The sequence below is a fragment of the Apium graveolens genome, chromosome 3 (genome assembly GCF_009905375.1).
Source record: "Apium graveolens cultivar Ventura chromosome 3, ASM990537v1, whole genome shotgun sequence".
In the NCBI taxonomy this organism is placed as follows: Eukaryota; Viridiplantae; Streptophyta; class Magnoliopsida; order Apiales; family Apiaceae; genus Apium; species Apium graveolens.
In genome coordinates, this window is record NC_133649.1 from 280,027,149 (window position 1) to 280,046,971 (window position 19,823).

General features: G+C 32.5%; 2 protein-coding genes across 2 annotated transcripts; one reads left to right on the forward strand and one right to left on the reverse strand.

Moving 5' to 3' along the window:
- The first annotated feature begins 8,181 nt into the window (after positions 1-8,181).
- Positions 8,182-11,034, forward strand: LOC141715075 (putative HVA22-like protein g). Its single transcript, XM_074518560.1, has 7 exons — positions 8,182-8,324; positions 9,027-9,066; positions 9,145-9,243; positions 9,348-9,404; positions 9,492-9,555; positions 9,662-9,867; positions 10,635-11,034. The coding sequence occupies exons 2-7, from the start codon at positions 9,035-9,037 to the stop codon at positions 11,032-11,034; spliced, it is 858 nt and encodes a 285-aa protein (XP_074374661.1). The 5' UTR covers positions 8,182-8,324; positions 9,027-9,034.
- A 1,457-nt stretch (positions 11,035-12,491) lies between these two features.
- LOC141713439 (transcription factor E2FC-like) lies at positions 12,492-18,155 on the reverse strand. Its single transcript, XM_074516866.1, has 13 exons — positions 17,839-18,155; positions 15,936-16,103; positions 15,795-15,848; positions 15,568-15,653; positions 14,337-14,425; positions 14,209-14,260; positions 13,554-13,606; positions 13,429-13,479; positions 13,296-13,344; positions 13,151-13,216; positions 13,000-13,073; positions 12,757-12,910; positions 12,492-12,674 (listed from the first exon to the last, which is right to left on the reverse strand). Exons 6-13 carry the CDS (start codon positions 14,209-14,211, stop codon positions 12,600-12,602), a joined length of 525 nt encoding a protein of 174 aa, XP_074372967.1. The 5' UTR covers positions 14,212-14,260; positions 14,337-14,425; positions 15,568-15,653; positions 15,795-15,848; positions 15,936-16,103; positions 17,839-18,155; the 3' UTR covers positions 12,492-12,599.
- Positions 18,156-19,823: the final 1,668 nt, after the last annotated feature.

The following is a 19,823-nucleotide window of genomic DNA, read 5'->3' on the forward strand; positions in this document are numbered from 1 at the left end:
ATATCAGAACTTAAGTGCTGAAGGACGATCAGATAAGGACAGTAGCTGATTGAAGTTAAGAAGATCAAGATAAACATAAGAAGAGATATGCATGAAGAAGGAATTCCGTAAAGAATGGAATACTTGGAATAGAAGATATCTGATTGATATATATTAGGAAGCAGAATTATATTCCATATCAATTAGCGATTATCTTGTAACTGTGTAGTACATAAACACAGACATAGGGTTTACACTAGAAGTGTTTCATTATCGAGAATATTATTACTATAACCCTAGCAGCTCTCGTGATATTTTGTTCATCACTGAGAGATAACAGTTCCAGATTGTAACAGAGTTTATTGTTTCAATAAAGTTTGTTTTCTGTTACATAAGTTCTTGAAGTTTGATTTGATTGTAATAAACACTGTATTCACCCCCTCTACAGTGAAAGTGTGACCTAACAGTATAGTACACTCAAATCGAACTTAAAGAACTTAAGTAACAGAAAACAAACTTTATTGAAACAATAAATTCTGTTACAATATGGAATTGTTACCTCTCAGTGATGAACAAATATCACGAGAGCTGCTAGGGTTATATAGAATAATAACTTCGATAATGATAACACTTATAGTGTAAACCCTATGTCTGTGTTTATACTACACAGTTACAAGATAATCGCTAATTGATATGGAATATAATTCTGCTTCCTAAAATATATCAATCAGATATCTTCTATTCCAAGTATTCCATTCTTCACGGAATTCCTTCTTCATGCATATCTCTTCTTATGTTTATCTCGATCTTCTTTCCTTTAATCAGCTACTGTCCTTATCTGATTGTCCTTCAGCACTTAAGTTCTGATATCTATCTTCTGATGATTATCTCCTGATAATACAAGTACTGATATCCTTAAGTCATGACTTCCAGTATAAGTACTGATCAACAGTTAAGTACTGATCTATCCTGTTCACACAAGATCTGAAAGCTAAACATAAAACATATTAGCCATGACATTATCAAAATATCTAACATGCACCTCTTTAAGCTGTTTTTCCATCCCCTGATGTGAGACCACCTATTTGGGGACCTCCAATTGCTGATTCTGGTTCCACCGAACATTCAGCTGTGAGTGCATCTTTTCAGTTTACCCCACACTCTGTTTTATACCATCAGTTTGAGACCTGTCTAGTGGAGCAACATCACCTATGAGGGTATATTTGAGAGCTAAACATATGGTGAGTATTTGAGATATTGAGAAATATGAGAAGAAGTTTAGAGAGAGGATTCATGTGTCCTGGAGGATAACCGCCACTAGGTTATACAGAGCCATTAACGAGCATACCACCCATGATTATTTTATTGAATGGGTTAAATGGGTTTTAAAGAAGCTTGAGAAGATTGGAGATCCAGAGTTTGTTGGAGTTAGATGATGGTGTTATAATGAATGTGATATGTATAGTAGTAATGTGATGTGATATCAGCATACTTTGTTTTATATAATAGACTTGTTAACTATTGGATAAACCTATTGTACTTCACGATATCAAAAAAATGATGATGTGAGTATTACCGGTATGGAAACCTTGAAGTTAAGTTACGAATAAGATAATATGGAACGGTAGCTGAAGTTTTCGTCAACTAATGTAGGCAAAATGGACCCAATAAGGGGTAGAAGATAGATTGAAGTGAATGGATCCTTATGTGAATGTTTCTTTAATTTGGTACCTTATAGTGGTTAAAAAGGACAACAACCAATTCATATAGTAATGACGACCAGGTGTATGATTTTTAAAATTTTAAACTAGTTTTTAAAAGAGATTTTCTTAACAAAATTTCTAAAAGTTTTTTAAACAAAATAAGTTTTAAAAATTGGTTGTCAAATTACTACTTGAGTTTCTTGTTTGTTGTAAGACTCAGATTACCTAGAAGAATACTTGTTCCAGACTTAGTATTGTTAATTCAGAGGGCCAAATAGACCCGCTACTACAAACAAGTTTCGATTGTTCCCAACAGAAAAGTGCAAATCTTGTTTGATAATATTAATAACAGACTCAACGTGCGGAGAAATTTTTCATCCAATTCTTGAGACTATTGGACTTTAAAAGAATTTGTTGATTTAAAAGAAGCTTGAGTATGATCGAAGAAGGTTGAGCAGATTTCCAGACTTTTCTAAAGGAAGAATATTATTATTAGCATGGGAGTCTATAATTGAATGATCGGTGGTTATTCTAAGTTGTATAGACGAAATTTGAAGTTATGATTGCAAATCCCGTAAGAGCATAAATATGGTCAAATTATTAAAATATTAAACGTGGAGGTACGATGCTAAAGACACAAGACTTAATAAGTAGGAATCTATTATAGTGATCAATTTATGAAGGCGGCACATCGGGCGTTCTGAAGTTATTATATGACTTGGAATGGGGTCTATTGATCGAACAAGCTCTGAACGTGTATAAGTGAAATATGGATGGCGACCAACGATATCATTTTTTTACAATACTACAGTATATTCATCTTGATTCCTAAATAAGTATGAACTTATTTCATTATAAGTTCTATGAAGCGATAAGAAAAAGAAGATTGTTATATTCCTTTCGAAATCATTTTCCCCCACAAGTTTTGCTTTCTGATTGAGACAAGCAGTGTTATAATGAGACGATTTGTCCGAATGATAAAGAGTCGGGTCGAACACCACCTAATCATGTGTTGTTTGACATAGGATATGAAAGACTGACCATCTTAAGTACCAATGTGGTTGTCTCATTCATATTTAAGTCATTACTCCTTCTTTCTTTTTAAACTATAATTTATTGAATTATGGATCCTTCTAGTTATTTTGTTACACTATTGTTATTTACAAAAGTTTTCCAAACAAAAATCAACCTACCAAGAATCAAGCGGGCAAAGTTACAGCTATTGAATTTACATGTTTCAAGTGTGGGAAACCAAGTAGGGGCATACAGACGATCCGCTCAACCGCAACCAACCGCTCGCAACCGAACCGTATTTTGCGGATAATTGCGAAACGCGGGTTGGTTGTGGATTTAAATTTTAAAAACCGCTCATTCGCAGTTTGGATGCGGTTTTAAATTCTTGAAAATCGCAAAATTGCAACCGCAACTGGAAAAATATATTTATAATAAAATATATTTCCAAAAATGTAGTTGATATCATATAATTAATAAGTATACACATTTATTAACTAATCTTAGTTTAATATTAAGACTTCGTTTAGAAGATTCACAATCATTATAAGATATAACCAAACAAATGGAAAATGTAATCAACATGTAGTTTTTTTTATCCTTTTATTTTTTCTTTTCTCTCGCCTCCATATTTTTGTATGTTTTTAATATCATTGCTCCACAGATCATTAGTTTGTATTTTATTTTGAATGTAAATTTATCACGTAAGTTAAACTTGAATTTATTAATATTCCGAATATTTTTTTTTTGCAAATTATTAATTATTTTAAAATAAGTGGTTGAACCGCAAACCGATCCGCAATAACCGCAAATTCGCAACCGCAATTGACGTGGTTAACCGCAACCGCATTTGATGATAATTTTCTAAAACCGCTCTTCGCGGTTTGGTTCGACTTTTATCCCAAAACCGATCCAATCCGAACCGCGTACACCCCTAAAACTAGGGCATATGGCAAGGATTGTATATCACCATCCCCAGTCAATGGTGCGCTAATAATCGTGAGATCTACTCTGATAGTGAATGAGTCTCCAAGAGAAAAAGTTTGTGATATATCTGTGAAAGATGTTTGTGATGGCAAGAATGCTTACTGTGAATTCTTTATGTGCTAAAGTATTAGTGGATTTGGGAGCAACTCGACCATTATTTTTCAAGATTTTATTGATAAGTTGAAATGTTAAACAAGATCATGACTGTAGAACTAGGAAATTAAGAACGTGTATATGTTAACCAAGTGTGTATTAATTGTGAGATTAAAATTTCTGGAAATAAGTTTGTGCGGATTTGATACCGTTTAAGAGAGGAGAATTTGACGTTATTCTAGGAATGGAATGGCTATCTAAGTATGATGCTCAGATAGACTGTCGTGATAAAAAAAGATAATTATAAATACGCCGGATGAGAAAGTGGTGGTGTTTAGAGGTCAAAGGTAAGAAAAGAAGGTTTTTTTTTAACGAGGATTTAAGCTAAAAAGTTATTGTGGCAAAGATGTGAGCACTATATTGATTATGTGATAAATAGAAGTCAGGAGCCAACAAAACTTGAAGATTTTCTAGTAATCAATGAGTTTCTAGACGTGATTCCAGACAAGTTACCAGGAATTCCGCCAGATAGAGAACTTGAGTTTGCGATCGACTTAGTGCATGAAACATAATCTTATCTAAGGCCCCGTACAGAATGGCGCTAGTTGAAATGAAGGAGTTAGCAAAGCAATTGCAAGAGTTGTTAGACAAAGGAGTGATTAGACCCAGTGTGTCCCCATGGGATGCATCAGTGTTATTCGTTAAAAAGAATGACGGAGGCATGAGATTAAGTATCGACTATTGGGAGCTCAACAAACTTACTATTAAGAACAAGTATATGTTACCCTAAACCGATGAATTGTTGATCAGCTAAAAGGAGCAAAGTATCTTTCTAAAATTAATGTGTGCCTTGGATCCAGTTTATAGAGCAGAGTTGTGTGCCTTACTCGGAGTTAATGCGTAACTGATTAGCAGCCTAACCTTGGTTTTAAAATTTTAAAATGGATATCCAATTCTAATAATTTCTTAACAAGAAAATTGATTCCTCTGAATCATTTCAATTGATCATTGTTTAACCTCAGTTATTTCTATTATGAATTGCTGAGCTAGTTAACTCACTCTTGCGAATCTTCTATGTTATTCTACACTTAAAAAGAAAAATGGTTGGTAGCAAAGATTTTCCCAGTCCAGTATGCGAGTTAGAATTACAGGATGAGTTGGATCGAGCTAGCAGGAGCTTTATGTTTAGCTTTGAGTTATATGAGCTTGTAAGAATGCTTTCACTATCAGTTGTAAGTTAAACTAGTTGGGATTTGGTACGTTGTAATAAAAGTTAAGGCGGTGACTTATTTTCATACTTTAACATGTTGCGATCCATGGTTATGTAAGTTAGGGCCATTGTCTATATATTATTTCAATATTATGTGTGTGTTTGTTGTGAATCCCAAACTTCTGACACGGATTTGGAGGGCGTTAGAATTGAGACGGATTGTGTGGTGGTAGTGCAAACACTGCGAAACTCCGATTTTATGCCGTCTTACTTTGATGGAATAATTAAAGAGTGCAAACATGTGCCAAATGATTTAAGTATTAGAAATGTTGATGTCTATTTTGTAATAAACGGTAAACGGTCTGCAAGTGAAGTGGTCGATTTTTAGCGAGATCTACATATTCTTATGCAGAGTGTATTTGGCGAGTGAGTGATAATCAACCAAGTTCATTAATATATTGATAAACGATTTGATTTAATGAAATAATTTCTTTCTTGGCAAAGGAAAAGATTGGAAGTACTATAAATTATATTTTTAGGAGCAAATATTTTTTTTTATTCTAAAAGACCATTAAAAAAATATTTTTATCGTTTGATTGTACTGACATAAACACCCATACAAATCTCATCTTTTATATTTCTTTTAATTTATTGTTGAGAAGCACCATACATTTTAGGTCTTGATTACACCCTTAGAAGAAGAATGAGAAATAGGTTTACTAATTCATAACCAAACTTGATACCTTCGTTGAAAATAAAAGTTAAGTATTGGAAAATAGGCTTGCACTTTTTACATAAAAAATCACAGATTTATTTGGTGCTAACTCTAAACAAAAGGAAAGTGGTGCCAAAAGTGATGGCGACGGAAAAGCAAAACGAAGGAAAGCACCTTGTCAAATAGATATAGATAATAGAGTGCTCATTAGGTGAGTTTAATTAGTTAAACTTAACGAACTTTTAAGGAAAAAGCAAGCATTTAAATACTATCCTTGATATTCGCATAATTAAGTGAGAATTTATGTATTTTATATTACGGAGTTACAAATGGGATTTACTACCATCTTTGCCCCTTATCCATTGCAACACAGATCAGGTACAGTCCCTGATACCTGCTCAATAAAATACTCTTTCCGGCTTTTGTCATAACTACGCATACAAACTCGGCATTACGCATACACCACCCCTACCCTATGCCTATCATCACCCTTATGTGCTACCCTTCTGTAGTATAGAGTTACCCATTTATGAATAGTTAAAATTAGTTAAAATCGGACATTAATCGGAATAAAATTGAATTTATTGTAATATTAAATTATATTAGTAGGATATCAGTAATTTATAACAAATATATATTTATTATAATATAGTTTATATAATTAATCATATTTAATTTGAATATTGTACTTTAATTTTAATAAATAATTATATATACTTACATAAATAAAGTTTTGTACGAATTAATCGGATTTCTAAAATCGAACAGGCGAGATACCATGTAGGGAATTAATCGATTAACTTGGAGATTTTTAGAACACCTATCCTGTCCAAATAATGTTTTATTTGTATTTTAAATATAAATTAAATATATTTAAATTAAATCTTAATCGTATATTTGTTACCTATAAATGGAACCGAATTAAATTTAATATATTGTTTCGATTATACACATTAATATTTGTACAAAATCTATTATTGTATCCTTGAGTGTATTTCATTTAAAATAGTATTTTAACTTTTTTGTTTAGAGAAATATTATTAGAATCATCAATGCATCAAGTAAATATTATTAGCATATTATTGTTTAGAAATATTAAGTAATTGTAAAAATTCTTTTTACTCATACAATACACTAAAAGAAATGGATTTTTGAATAAGATGAAGAGGACAGTAAACTTTACTTTTCTTGTAATAGTATTTTGAATCCTGTGAATTACTAAATTAGATATTATTTGCGAGAAGGGGAAAAAAGTGGCTTATTAAAGAAAGAAAGGTGAAATGAAAATCTTACCCATCAGTAGATTCACTACGTTAAAAGCTACTCCCTTAACGGTAAGCGATTCAATACTAATTTCCATCTAATCTATAAAAGTAAATATAGTTGAGTTGATATTGTTGGATTTGTATTTATGAATATTTTAATACAGTTAAATTTTTATATTTAATACTACTACAAAATTAAAGATATTAACAATTAAAAGTGTGCATTGCTAAATATGTCCAACACAAATGAAAAATGTTTTTAGGCACGGAGGAAGTAGTAAAGTAACAGAGCTACTAGCACTGTGGGAGATACAATACAAATTACAAAAGCTCGCTTTATTCGGCATCTGACAGAGTTATATAGCAAGCATCGTTTTAAAGAGGTTAACTTTTAGACTTATCATTAATTTTTTTTAAAGATAATTATTAAAATTATTAGATCATTGAATTTTGTAATATACATAAGTTTGGATTTTTAAAAAATATTTACCCATCATTTATTCTCTTTACCACTTTTACTAAAAAAGTAGTTTAAATTATATTTTGGGAAACTTGTTTAGCATATTTTATAAATAAATTATAAGTAGTCATATTAAAACATTTTATGCAAACATATCTGATCACAAAATAATCATACCTATTGTTACAATCAATTTTTCAAAAATTATCAATAAATTAGTAAAAAATATGTGATCAATCTGATAACTCGTCTAAATTATTCATTTTTTTAAAATTGCTATAATTAGTATCTCAACAAATTATTTTCAATTTTAGAAATATGTAACTTTAGTAAGAATTGAATTGTCCCGAAAAAAATAATTATCTTAACTCGGTATCTCTTTTGAGTTTGCAATTCAAAGGTTGTGCTTTATATACAAATAATACGCTGCGTTCTCTAGTTTTTTAGATGAAAAATATAAAAGATTAAAATTTGCAGAAAAATATATTGATGAATAACTATCTTTTTTTATATTTTCAAATTTTTGAAAAAAGAGTGAAAAATTTATTTTCTTAAAATATTCAATATCATTATCATTGCAATTGCAACTAATCTTTCACTGAATCAACCATATATAATCTCATATTCTATTTTTTGTTCTTTTCAAAATCTTTATAATATGTTAGAAAAAACAAATAAGCACATGTATTTCTGTTTGTCCTTAAATTTAAAGTGGGATAGGAGTACATTTTTAAATGTATTGAGGAAGGGGGCAGAGGCAGAAGTAAATAAATTGAGAATTCGAAACGACATCTCTCTCTCTCTCTCTCTCTCTCTCTCTCTCTTTCTACATAAGCAACGGTTCGCCGGAGCTAACGCCGTCGCCGACTTCTCCCACAGCCTCCACTTTCATCTCTCCGAGGTTCTCTTTGACTTCACTAGCAATTAAATTCACTCTATTGTCGCTTGTTTTCTCTTCGTTTCTGTTCAATTTTTGAAGCTATATTATTCACACAATTCATAATTATCCGTCTGTTAATTTTATCTTATTTAATTTAATCCAGCTGAGTATGTTTAATCATCGCTCGTTTAATTGCATTTAAACATGAATTGTTTTTTTTATGTCTTAACAATACTTGCAATCCTTGATTTTGCCTTCATTTCGAAGTATTTTTGATAATTTCTTCTCGAATTAGTTTTCGGTGATTGAATTGCGTAATCGATGATTTAGTGCTCTATTTTTGTGTAAAATTATTTTGTATTTTACTTTTTAGTAGTTCACACCTAAAGGAGCATTTGATTTTCGAGTTATTGATATCGATTTATGTGCCTGCCTAAGCGGAATGTGACTTTGGAAGAATGTAGCTAAGCTGAATTTTTGAATTTTGATTGCGGCATTAACTACTAGGTGCTATTTTGATTGTGCATCTTCGTTTAGAGACGGAGGTAATTGTTTTTTTTTTTAATTTGAGCTAATAGTTTTACATTTACCTTAGCAGATTTTAGTTTTGGTCATTTGTAGTGGTTTAGCACTTGTGGAGTTTTTTGCGTCTGTTGTTTTCATGCTACTCTTGTTAGGAGATGCAGTAATCTGTCCTAATAATTGTTTTTTTGAATGTGCTAGGATATAGGATGATCGGATCATTACTTACCAGAGGACTTGTGTATGTTGACCAAACCTCCTCTTAACTGGTTGATGTCCTACGGTTTATTGGATAATCTGATCTTTCCTTGTTCTGCAGGATGGTCCTTGGTTATGCGTATCCTGCTTACGAGTGTTATAAAACTGTGGAACAAAATAAGCCTGATGTTGAACAACTTCGGTTTTGGTGTCAATACTGGTATACCAATTTTTTTTTACGCTAACTAGAAGAAATAATTAATTGGATTTTAGAACTTTCTATGCTAAAGGAGTGTTTGATCAATTTTTCTTCTTTCGTTTCAGGATCTTAGTTGCCATGTTGACAGTCATGGAGAGGGTAGGGGATACTTTTGTTTCATGGTAAGCAATTAATCTCGTCATTATCAATAAAGATCTTTAGCGCTTTTGTGGCTGATACATGTGTGCTATACTTTTCTCCTTGTTTAGGGTTCCAATGTACAGTGAAGCAAAGCTGTTCTTTTATATATACTTGTGGTACCCTAAAACAAAGGTAAGGTTCTGCTGGAATTTATTTTGTTCAAGTGTAAAATATTGTTTTATCTTTCTTGTCTTTCTAATATATGCTCCTCGTCTTCTTTTTCTCCCAATACTCTCAGGGAACATCATATGTTTATGACTCCTTCTTTAGACCATACATTGCAAAGCACGAGACAGATATTGACCGTAATTTGATAGAACTAAGGACCAGGGCTGGAGATTATGCGGTTTTATACTGGCAAAGAGCTGCGAGCTATGGTCAAACCAGAGTTTTGGACATTCTTCAATACATTGCATTGCAATCAACCCTAGACCCTCTACTCAGGCATGTATTTACCAAAAAAATAGTCATGTATCAATATTAATATTTTTGTCACTTTGATTACCTTTATGTCTTTTACAGCTGTTGCTTAGAGTTTGTTTCTGTACTTTTCTTGTTATGATTTTGGGAAATATGCGATATTAAGTGAAACTGTACTATAATGTTGGAAAACTTGGCTTCCATGATGGAAGATTTAATGGACAATAACAGCATTGTTGTTAGGAGTTTATGTCTGACATGTTCTAGGGCCTTAATCTCTGCTATTAAATAGATGACAGGCGTATACGGTTCATTCCACAAAAACATGATGAAGCTACTTTGAGTTTGGTGTTTTGAACTTTATTTTGGATTTGAATTGATGATCGAGTGCAAGAGAATTTAGGGTGTTTGATTAAGGCCTTCTACGTTGTCATATATGTCAAAAATTCGTTGCGAAAAGTACTCTATAGCTACCTTTTCTGTGTTGTTAGTCATAGAAAGCTTAGCGAAACAGACTTAAGATTCTGTCATGTTTAATTTCCTGATTCTTTCAGAATAGAATGTTAATATGTGTGGCTGGTCATGTTTGTGTATTTACATCAAGGAGGGCATATATTGCATCTTTTTCATCACATCAGTACATAAATTATTGCAACATGATTTTGTTTGTTTGATTATGTCTTTCTAGGATCCAAGACGTAATAACAAAAAAATTGAGGAATGTAGCTTGTGAAGTGGATTATTTCCTACTTAATTGTATGATTAAATGTGGTCTTGACTTTTATTTGCAGCCACAGCCAGCTACTAGAGGTTCGCAGACCCCCAGCAGCACAAAATCACCAAGCGACTGTTACAGCACAAACTCAGGTTGATGAACCGGCTTCTCCTGCTACAAGTACATCTTCGGGTGAGGTCCAAGAAGAGATGGTTGAAGAGAAAGACCCTCCAGAAGTTCCTGCATCACCTACCCCTGTTGCTGCCATGAATGCACAAAAATCAACTGCAACACAGTCTATCAGTGGTTCATCCAAACCCACGACCTCAAATGAAGAAGCATTGGCTATTGAAACAGCGTCTTCTCCAGCAAAAGAAGAGGCAAAAAACGCTCCAGGACAAGATGCAGCTCTGGAAGAAAGCATTCGAGTTACACGTGGCAGATTGAGGCGGACACGTGTTACATCAATTCGTTGAATGATGCTGCATGGAGAAGAAGCCACATTATGTATATAGTAGCTCAATTACCAATTACCAAAGTTGTGGTCTTCTTCTAATTTCTGCATGAAGTTCTTCTCTGGATTTGGCAATAGCTATACCTTGATTTTATCTATTTGTTGTCCTAGACATGTTCTTAATATTAGAAGTCATTCAGGGTTGCTTGCCTAAAAGGCTACATCTCTATTTCATATTATGCAATTATTCGTGACATTTTCATTTATCTGATTTTAAAAGGGAAAAGCATGGCCGTTAAAATATGCAATTCATTTGTGACATTTTCATAATTAAGGGGAAATTTGTCAATTTGTCAACTCTCTTGTAAAATACCCACATCTTATATTTTTTCATTGGTAAATCAGAATATCACTAACTTTTTTTAAATTTGCAAATCAACGGATTTTCAAAATTTTAACATAAATGTGAATATTTTGTATATCTATCCAAAATCAGTTAAATTATTGTCGTCGAAATCAGTGAAACAGAGTAGCTTGTTTTTTTCTTGGAGAAAACTTAAGAGTAGTTGTTCGCACCCAAATTGGATGAGCTTTATGTTATTATTACAATATAATAATTATTCCCAATCTAGCTAATTTCACTACAATATGAATTTTAGGGCTAATTATTGCTGTCTTTTTTTATATTTTAGAAAAGCACTAATATGTAGTTTATTTATAAATTATAATTTTGCTCAAACAATATTGTTTCTTTAAAGATTTTTGTAGAAATAACAGGTAGCTAATAATTTTAATGTTATTATTAATTAGCTTACAAATATATCCAAGTATTTTAGTTACATATTTAAAAAAAAAACTATATTAGTTACACCATAGATTCTTTCAAGTGCGATAATACAAAATTTCATCTTGGTTTGGACTAATAATTTGTTTACGATTTTAAGCCCTTGGCTAAATATGTTCTTGTTAGAGTATCTTCAATGGTTGAAATGATTGGTTAAATGATATAAGATATTGATTATCTAAAAAATTTAGCAGAAAAGAGTTGAGTTCCAAATGTATTAAAGCCTTGAAACAAAGTCTAGAATTCCTCAATTTCCTCGATAGTCTAAGTTTTTAAAACTTTAGCAAAAAAGAAAAAATGTTTAAAATTGATGTCCCATATTCAAAATTTACTAACTTTTAACCCCAGTAAACAAAATGAACATTGTACATATGATGTATAAGATTAATTCACAACAGAAAGATATCTTAATTTCAAGTGTACACATAGAACTTGGACAGAAAGATCTACATCTTTTTAATTTTCAAATATCCAATTCTAAGTATCTAACTAGCAAAATATGGATTTTTTTTTAAAAAAGTTCCAATCTTGGCATTTACAATGGCTCTTTATCGCACTGCCGTTGGCAATACACTAGCCCTTGTTGCATCTACTATGCCATCTAATTGTGGCTTGGATTTATTCCTACATGTAACAGTATATTCTCGCGACAATAGTATTCTGATATGTATATTTCAGTTTGGAATTTTCGAAGAAGCTCATATTGCATGTTGAGTTCAGAAGCTCCAGTACACTCGTGGCAATTAAGTATGTGACGTACCCCACATATCAGATGCAGTGACACTATCATCTGAGCGGAGCCAATAATCATCATCAATCTACAATGAGAAGGGAACTTGTTTAATACCAAGTAAGCTGTAAGAAAATAAAATAAATTTCCAGCATCTGAAAAGATCTTACATTGCTGTCCGAGGGTACTATTTTGTGAAGCTTATACAAGTTTGACTTCTCCGAATGGAAGTTATTAACATTCTGGCATCTTCCACCATTCCTAACTGATGCATTAAATGATTTCATGTCCATAGCATCATCCTCACACCCTCCCTCATGCTTGCTAACATATGATGAACCAGAAGCAAATAAGAGTGATGATCGATGAGCTTCGAAAAGAGGCATCCTCATATTGTGAATAAGTTTAAATACCTTAAAAGATACAAATTGATTGGCCCTGTTGTACTTCGAACCAAAAGTCTATACTCCTTCCTTGCAAAAGCCCCCTGGTCATATACATAGCCACATCAGCATGAGATTGTTGAAGTGGCCCTTGTTATTCACACATATTAACATTACCAACCTCATCAGGATCAGGAACTTCAACATAACTAGCATGTGGAGCTTTTATCACCATTACAGTCTGATTCTACACGAGATACAAAAAAATTATTAAACATTGACATCAAATATGTGAAAGACAGATTCAAGTTCACTGCAAAATGAACCTTAAGTTGTGGAAGGCTCATGATGTCTTTCTCCGTCACAAACAGATACCTAATAGCACAATTAATCAAGTAAATTTAGAACAGTAATGAAGTCCAACATATATTAGAAAGATAATGAGAAACCAGAATATACTTTTGGGAACTTTGATCACATTTCAGGTCATTTAGCCGCTCTTTTGCTTTCCTGAGAATAAGGACCAGATTTTAGCCTGATAAATTGCAAAAGACAGCTATTCCCTTATAAAGTAGTAAGCAAACCTTATGCGATCCTCCACTCTGTTGTCTTCTGCATATAGACTTTCAATCTCAGCCTGTCATCAAAAGAAAGATATTGACTTTGAGTTCCGAGCACAATTTTCTTGTCCAAAAAAATCTGAACCTTAAATCATAGCACCAATTAAGATGGTAATTATTAATACAATTTATGTCATCATGAGCCTATTACAATGAAGAAATTTACTACCAACCTAAGTACCCAACTACACATCTTGTTCCTCGAAAAATTAAAACAGAAATTTGTTATTTTGCTCTGAAACACAAAAAAAAAGTATCACACAGTAGTAAATATGCAAGACACAAGAATGTCCTTAATTTTAATTTACAACTTACTTCCAATAAAATTTTATATTGTCAGAACCTTTTTCTGACAAAATAATGTTGGAACCTGTTTACCAAAAAATGGCAACTCAGACTCTTCCTGTAACATTCTGAATCATATAGACTGTCATATTATAATAACATTCTCTTAATTCTAAATTCTGTCAGCACATAACTATTTGATGTATTCAGCTAGTCCCTAGACATCTAAAACTGTATTATTCTAATAATTAGAAAATCTACCAGGTAGATCATCATTTACAAAAAAAACTATACTAATAATTATATTATCGAAGCATTAACATATTTTGTGTACCATCAGTTGAGCTGCTTGAAATTCTGATTCTCTGGTCTTCGTATCGAATTCCCTGTTGGTAAAGCTCAATTAATCATCAAAAAGTACTACAATACAAGATAACACCTAACCAAAAATTTACAACTTACTTCCAACGGATGTGATTTTTTGCTGTTTTCTCAATTAACCCTATTCCTTCAAGAACATTGGTTATATCATAGATTCTCCTCTTTCTCACCTACAAAAGTTATGGAAGAAGTCAAATATTACTCTTGCTTTAAGAAAAACTGTGACTTTAACGTACCTGTGTTACTGTGTGCATAATGAATAAGTTAACTAACTTCTAGTAAATACTGTTAGAAGCACCTAACTTTCATAATGGTACCTAGATTCAAAAACATCCTAATATAGTAACTGCACTGATTACTGAAACTGTTTTTAGGTTGTGGTCGATTACAGGAATTCAAATATTCATGCACACATGAGTGTACGGAGGCTTGAATCCTCGACCTCTCATTAACAAGAGGAGAGGGGGTACCGCCTAGGCCTCGCCTTGCGGATCTGAAAAAAATGCTCTCTTCCGTGCAAACGAATTTCCCTTCCAAAAGCTGTTGGTAAAAAATGTCGCCAATGTGGAATTTGGCTACAGAGAATATCTATGACTATATGTATCTGCGAGGGCAAAGTCATTTTATCTTTGCAAGTATTTTTATAGCCATATCACTTTATTTTTTTACTACAGTGAATTGTGTCAATAAAAATGAAAACTGTGAATCCTCCTCCAACACAAATCTACAAAGCGGATATATAAAATAGCTAAATATAAAAGGATGGATTTAACCTCTATGAAAGAAATTATGGAGGGACAAATATTAGTTTCCCCATAATGACTCAGTGTTGTGTTGCACCGATACATCCTCCTGAAATGGTTAAACTTTCCTATCGCCCAATGAAGGTCGCAATAATCCATCAATTAAATAACAAGAGGTAGTGATTTCTGTAGATATGAATGCTGCTAAGAGGTATGATTACTCATATATAAATTTCATAAGAAACAGCCAACTAGGCTTTCCACCAAAATTGTGCATCAGCATTTAAATACATTTATTGCTACATTAGCATGACCCATCATACATGAAGATGTAGCATTTTGCTTCAAATTTGTAGAAAAATGAAGCAAGTAAACATTAGAAGTTTTCCCAGTTGACGGATTGTCATTAAAATATAGAGTACCAAAGTAACCAAACTGAAGTAAGACCCTAGTACAGTTACCCAAAGTTAATTTAATATTCACAAGATACTACCCTGCCATGTAGAATTCAGACCATCGAAGAAAAACTCAGACTCCATGAGAAATTTTAGAATAGATCCAAACCATACCTCTAACACATCTGCAGTCTTGTTCAGATCAAGTGTTCCATCTCTGGCCTCATGTATCAAGCTAATAAATTTCTTTGTCAACAAACCTGCAACCACATTAAGCATCCACAGTCTTAAATCTCAATAGCTATAGCGAGATTATCTAAAGATCCTATATAGATTTTTATGCAACGGATTTAAACACACATTTACTTGAATAACGTCAGTACTTTACATATTGTTCATACCTAAAGAACTGTCATATCGACAAGCAGTAGCTATATTTATATTTTCAGCATGCTCTGCAAATAAAAGATCAATGGAAAGTTTAGATCCAGCCACGACTGAGCATAGTACAAGTAGATTAGCAAAATTTATGACAAATTTACCTGCATATGATTCTTGTGGCTCAGATTTGACATTTATGGAACCTTTGGTTTTCTGATTACCTTCCCATGTGTGGAATGCTCTACTCCAGCTGTGTGTTTGTTGCTATTACCGTTAATAGTTTCTATTTCATTACTCTTGCCCTTGTCCTTTCCAACTATATTTGCTGGCTAAACAAATTGGAGAAGAGTAGAGAAACACATAAGGAATATATCTATATACTGCATATGCATGAAAGAAGAGGTATAAAGGCGAAGACAGAAGCTAATGGAAGGCATACATGAGCTTTTTTTCTGTAACAATATATTTACACAGTAAAAACTAATATCTCTGATATCAGAAGTAAGATGAGCGACCAAAGTAAGGTAGCCTACCTGTTCAGAATGCATGTTTTGTAAACCGCACACATTTTTCAAGTATAAATTACCAATACCTATTAGTTTTTTTTTTGTCGAAATGAATTCACAATTTTAAATGTTTGGACTCAATTGTAAAAAAACAGATATACCTACAAATCTTCTTTATACTTTTCAAATTACTTGCAAAATTTCACACAGCAAGGATCTCCAGTGGTATGTCATGTCTTGCAAGTTCTTGTTCATCTAAAATAGTTTTTCTCATGAGTTCTAGGAAAAAATATGAAGTTATTTCCGTCATTAATTTGGCTTGAGGGAATATCTATAAGTTATTGTGACAATATATAAACATGTAAAAAGACTATGCATTTTGCTTGATCGAAAAAAATAGCATGAGGCAGGGACAGAAAGAATTAATTGTAAGGAAAATAAAAGGTGGACAAAATGATGATAGAGAAAAGAAATTTGGAGTGTGCACATTTTCTTATAATAATGTTTGTGAATCATTCGAGGCAGAAGAAATAAATTTCAAAAAATTGGATTGGTGGAACTGATTTCTTGTGTAAATTCTCATATCACTTAACAAAAAGAGAGAGACAAATGTTTCGATAAATTTCCACGAGGTTAAACAAATTTCATCCATTGGACCTCATTTTCTCCCTCCAACCAAACGGAGTGTATTGTGTTATGCGAATATGAGACTCTGTAAAACTTTCGCCATTAAGACGAAAGATACAAAAACACATAGATTATGATACTAAGAAAAGGCTTAAAAATTTATTTTGTTGAAGTCTTATCTTAAACTATTATTAGTTATTTACTCACATTGGACAAAATAACATAGATAAAGACGTGTGCAAGCCCTTTACCGAAGAGTTGGAATGAAACCTAACAGAATAATTTTACCGTCATACAATTTTGTCTTTTATACACGAGATGCACAATCTTCTTTTTAGCTTGAAAAAAATAGCATAGCAAATACCTTCCATCAAGAGAACTCCATCATGATGGATGAAGAAGCTAAAATTCTAATAAATTGCTACAAGTTGTTCTCCATATAGAAACACACATCTCCAACACAGCATACATTGCCTAAAAAGCTTAACTAGCAATAACGGGACTTTGTTTGAAATATTGACAAGCTGACAACAACACTAAACCAGAACAGTTGCATTTGATGGTTTGTTTACGTTACCAAGAATGCATCACAAATATGGTAGACAATAACTAATTATATCCCCAAAAAGACAAGTAAAATAAACTTCAAAAATCAAAACAAGTAAAACAAACCTAAGTTATTATCGCGAATTCAAAGAGAAAAACTCGAAAAAAATCAAACAAAACATATACAACCCAAATTGATCACGAAAATCAAGCAGACAGCCAGGAAATTTGATTACTAAATAAGAATTAACAAAATTAACAATATCAACATACAAAAAAATTAATTAAATTAAAAGGGTTTATGAATTGGAGCAATACAAGAAAGAACAAATGTGTGTAGTTACATGTAATATAAAACAAAAATAGATACAAAATACATACAGACCTGAAGAGTGGAGGCAGGAGGAGAGGGGGAAATGAAGGGGTTTCGATACTGAAAGTTCCTTTTTCTAGGCTTCTTCTTATTATTATTATTAATATTAATTTTAGTATCAGAATTGAAATTATTATTATTAATAATAATAGTATTATTATTGTTTGTAGAGTAATAATGGTGGTGCTGATGAAGGTGAATTGCAGAGAGGTGTCGCCCGAGCTCTTCTCCGCCACCGCCGTCTGCCGCCGAGCTTGCCATCACCAACTTTCGCAGCTGCCTGCCTGCTTATATTTTGTATCGTCGTATGTACTAGTAATATATATTACCCTAAAATTAAAAATGTTTATTAGTAGTCGTATGTCACTTTTTTAATTTTTAATTTTTATAAATTAACAGCGGGAACTCGAACTGGAACTCCAAAGTCTTTGAGTTCAGAAATAAGACGGGCCCGCTTGACATTTGTTCTTCTTCTCACCAATTGGACCTTTACAATTTACTACTTTTGACATCCTTCCCTATTTTGTTTTGCTTGGGATCAGGTCCATTAGGATTGTTTGGCCTGTCCAAGTCATTTTAGGATTGTAACAATATAAGCCCCGTCGACCCTAAGCCCGAGTAGGAGTTAACCGGATTTGACCAGAGAGGACCGGGTCACATTTTTGGGCCCAGATTTTTTGTGTATCCGTAGGATTGTTTAACCTGTTCAAGTTATTTTGGTTCATTTATTTGTAACCGAATAAATCTGAACAAATTATATTGGACAGATTCTTTTCATTAATTACTTTGTGTTTGTTGGGCTGACTTATTCTTTCTAAATTCTATCTAATTGATTAAAAAGTATAAAGTAATTTGTTTGTTTTTTTGAATAAAATTGACTTTCATTACTAAAATCTCGCATCATACATCACTGAATCTAGGGGTGTACACGGATCGGATTGGGCGGGTTGGGAGAATTTAGCAACCCAACCCAATTAATTCGGGTTTTCAAAATTTCAACGCAACCCAAACCGTTTAAATTTGTAACCCAAACCAATTTGTATACTTCGGTTTGGTTCGGTTTGGATCGGTTTGATCGGTTTATTAAATATACAAAATTAATATAAAAAATTATAATAAAACATAAGGTTTCAAAGTTTAAAACACTTGAAAATAATTCAAAACAATATTACAATCCTCCATATTGAATAGTCTTAAGCATCTAATTTTCGACATCAAAAGTACTAATAATATTGCTTACGCTTTAAATATTACAATGAATCATAAATGCAAAAAATATAACACTAATCAAACATCTATTGTTGTTACGAAATGAACTATGAACACGAAGGTTATAAGTTACATTTAAAGTTAGAGATATATGGATCTATGTAAATGGCCTAAACATAATTTTGGATTAACTTATTAGCATGTACCTATATATTTTAATCGGGTTGGGTTGGATTGGTTTAAAATTATCGAAAACCATATCCAACCCAATTAAACCGGGTTGACATTTTTTCAACCCAACTATATATCGGGTTGAAAAAAATCGGTTTGGTTCGGCCGAAATAGGGTCGGTTCGGTTTGGATTGGTCGGGTTGGCCAAACCGTGTACACCCCTAACTGAATCTAACATAGAACATGGAAAAAACGTAAAGTTCCCAAAATAATTTAGCTCACAAGGGATATGAGCCATCGAATGCTCTAGCTAATTTTCCAACATGTCTTACTATAATATCATTTTTAAAAACTAGTCTTAATCTACAAGTTTCAATGGTATGACCAATCTCCAGCCGGTAACTAGCATTTCTGTTTATCATCTGCACAACTAGTAGCGAATTAGCTCAACAAGCACATCTTTTTCCCCTCTTGACATAATTATTACTTTCCCCTGCTCTGGTAGAACCCATCTCGTTCGATATTTTGATCACTAGTTATATTTAGATGTCGTGTGCTCATGTTCTTAGCAGTCGTAGACTTTCAATCTTGTAGCTGTTTGAAACAACATTTTACAA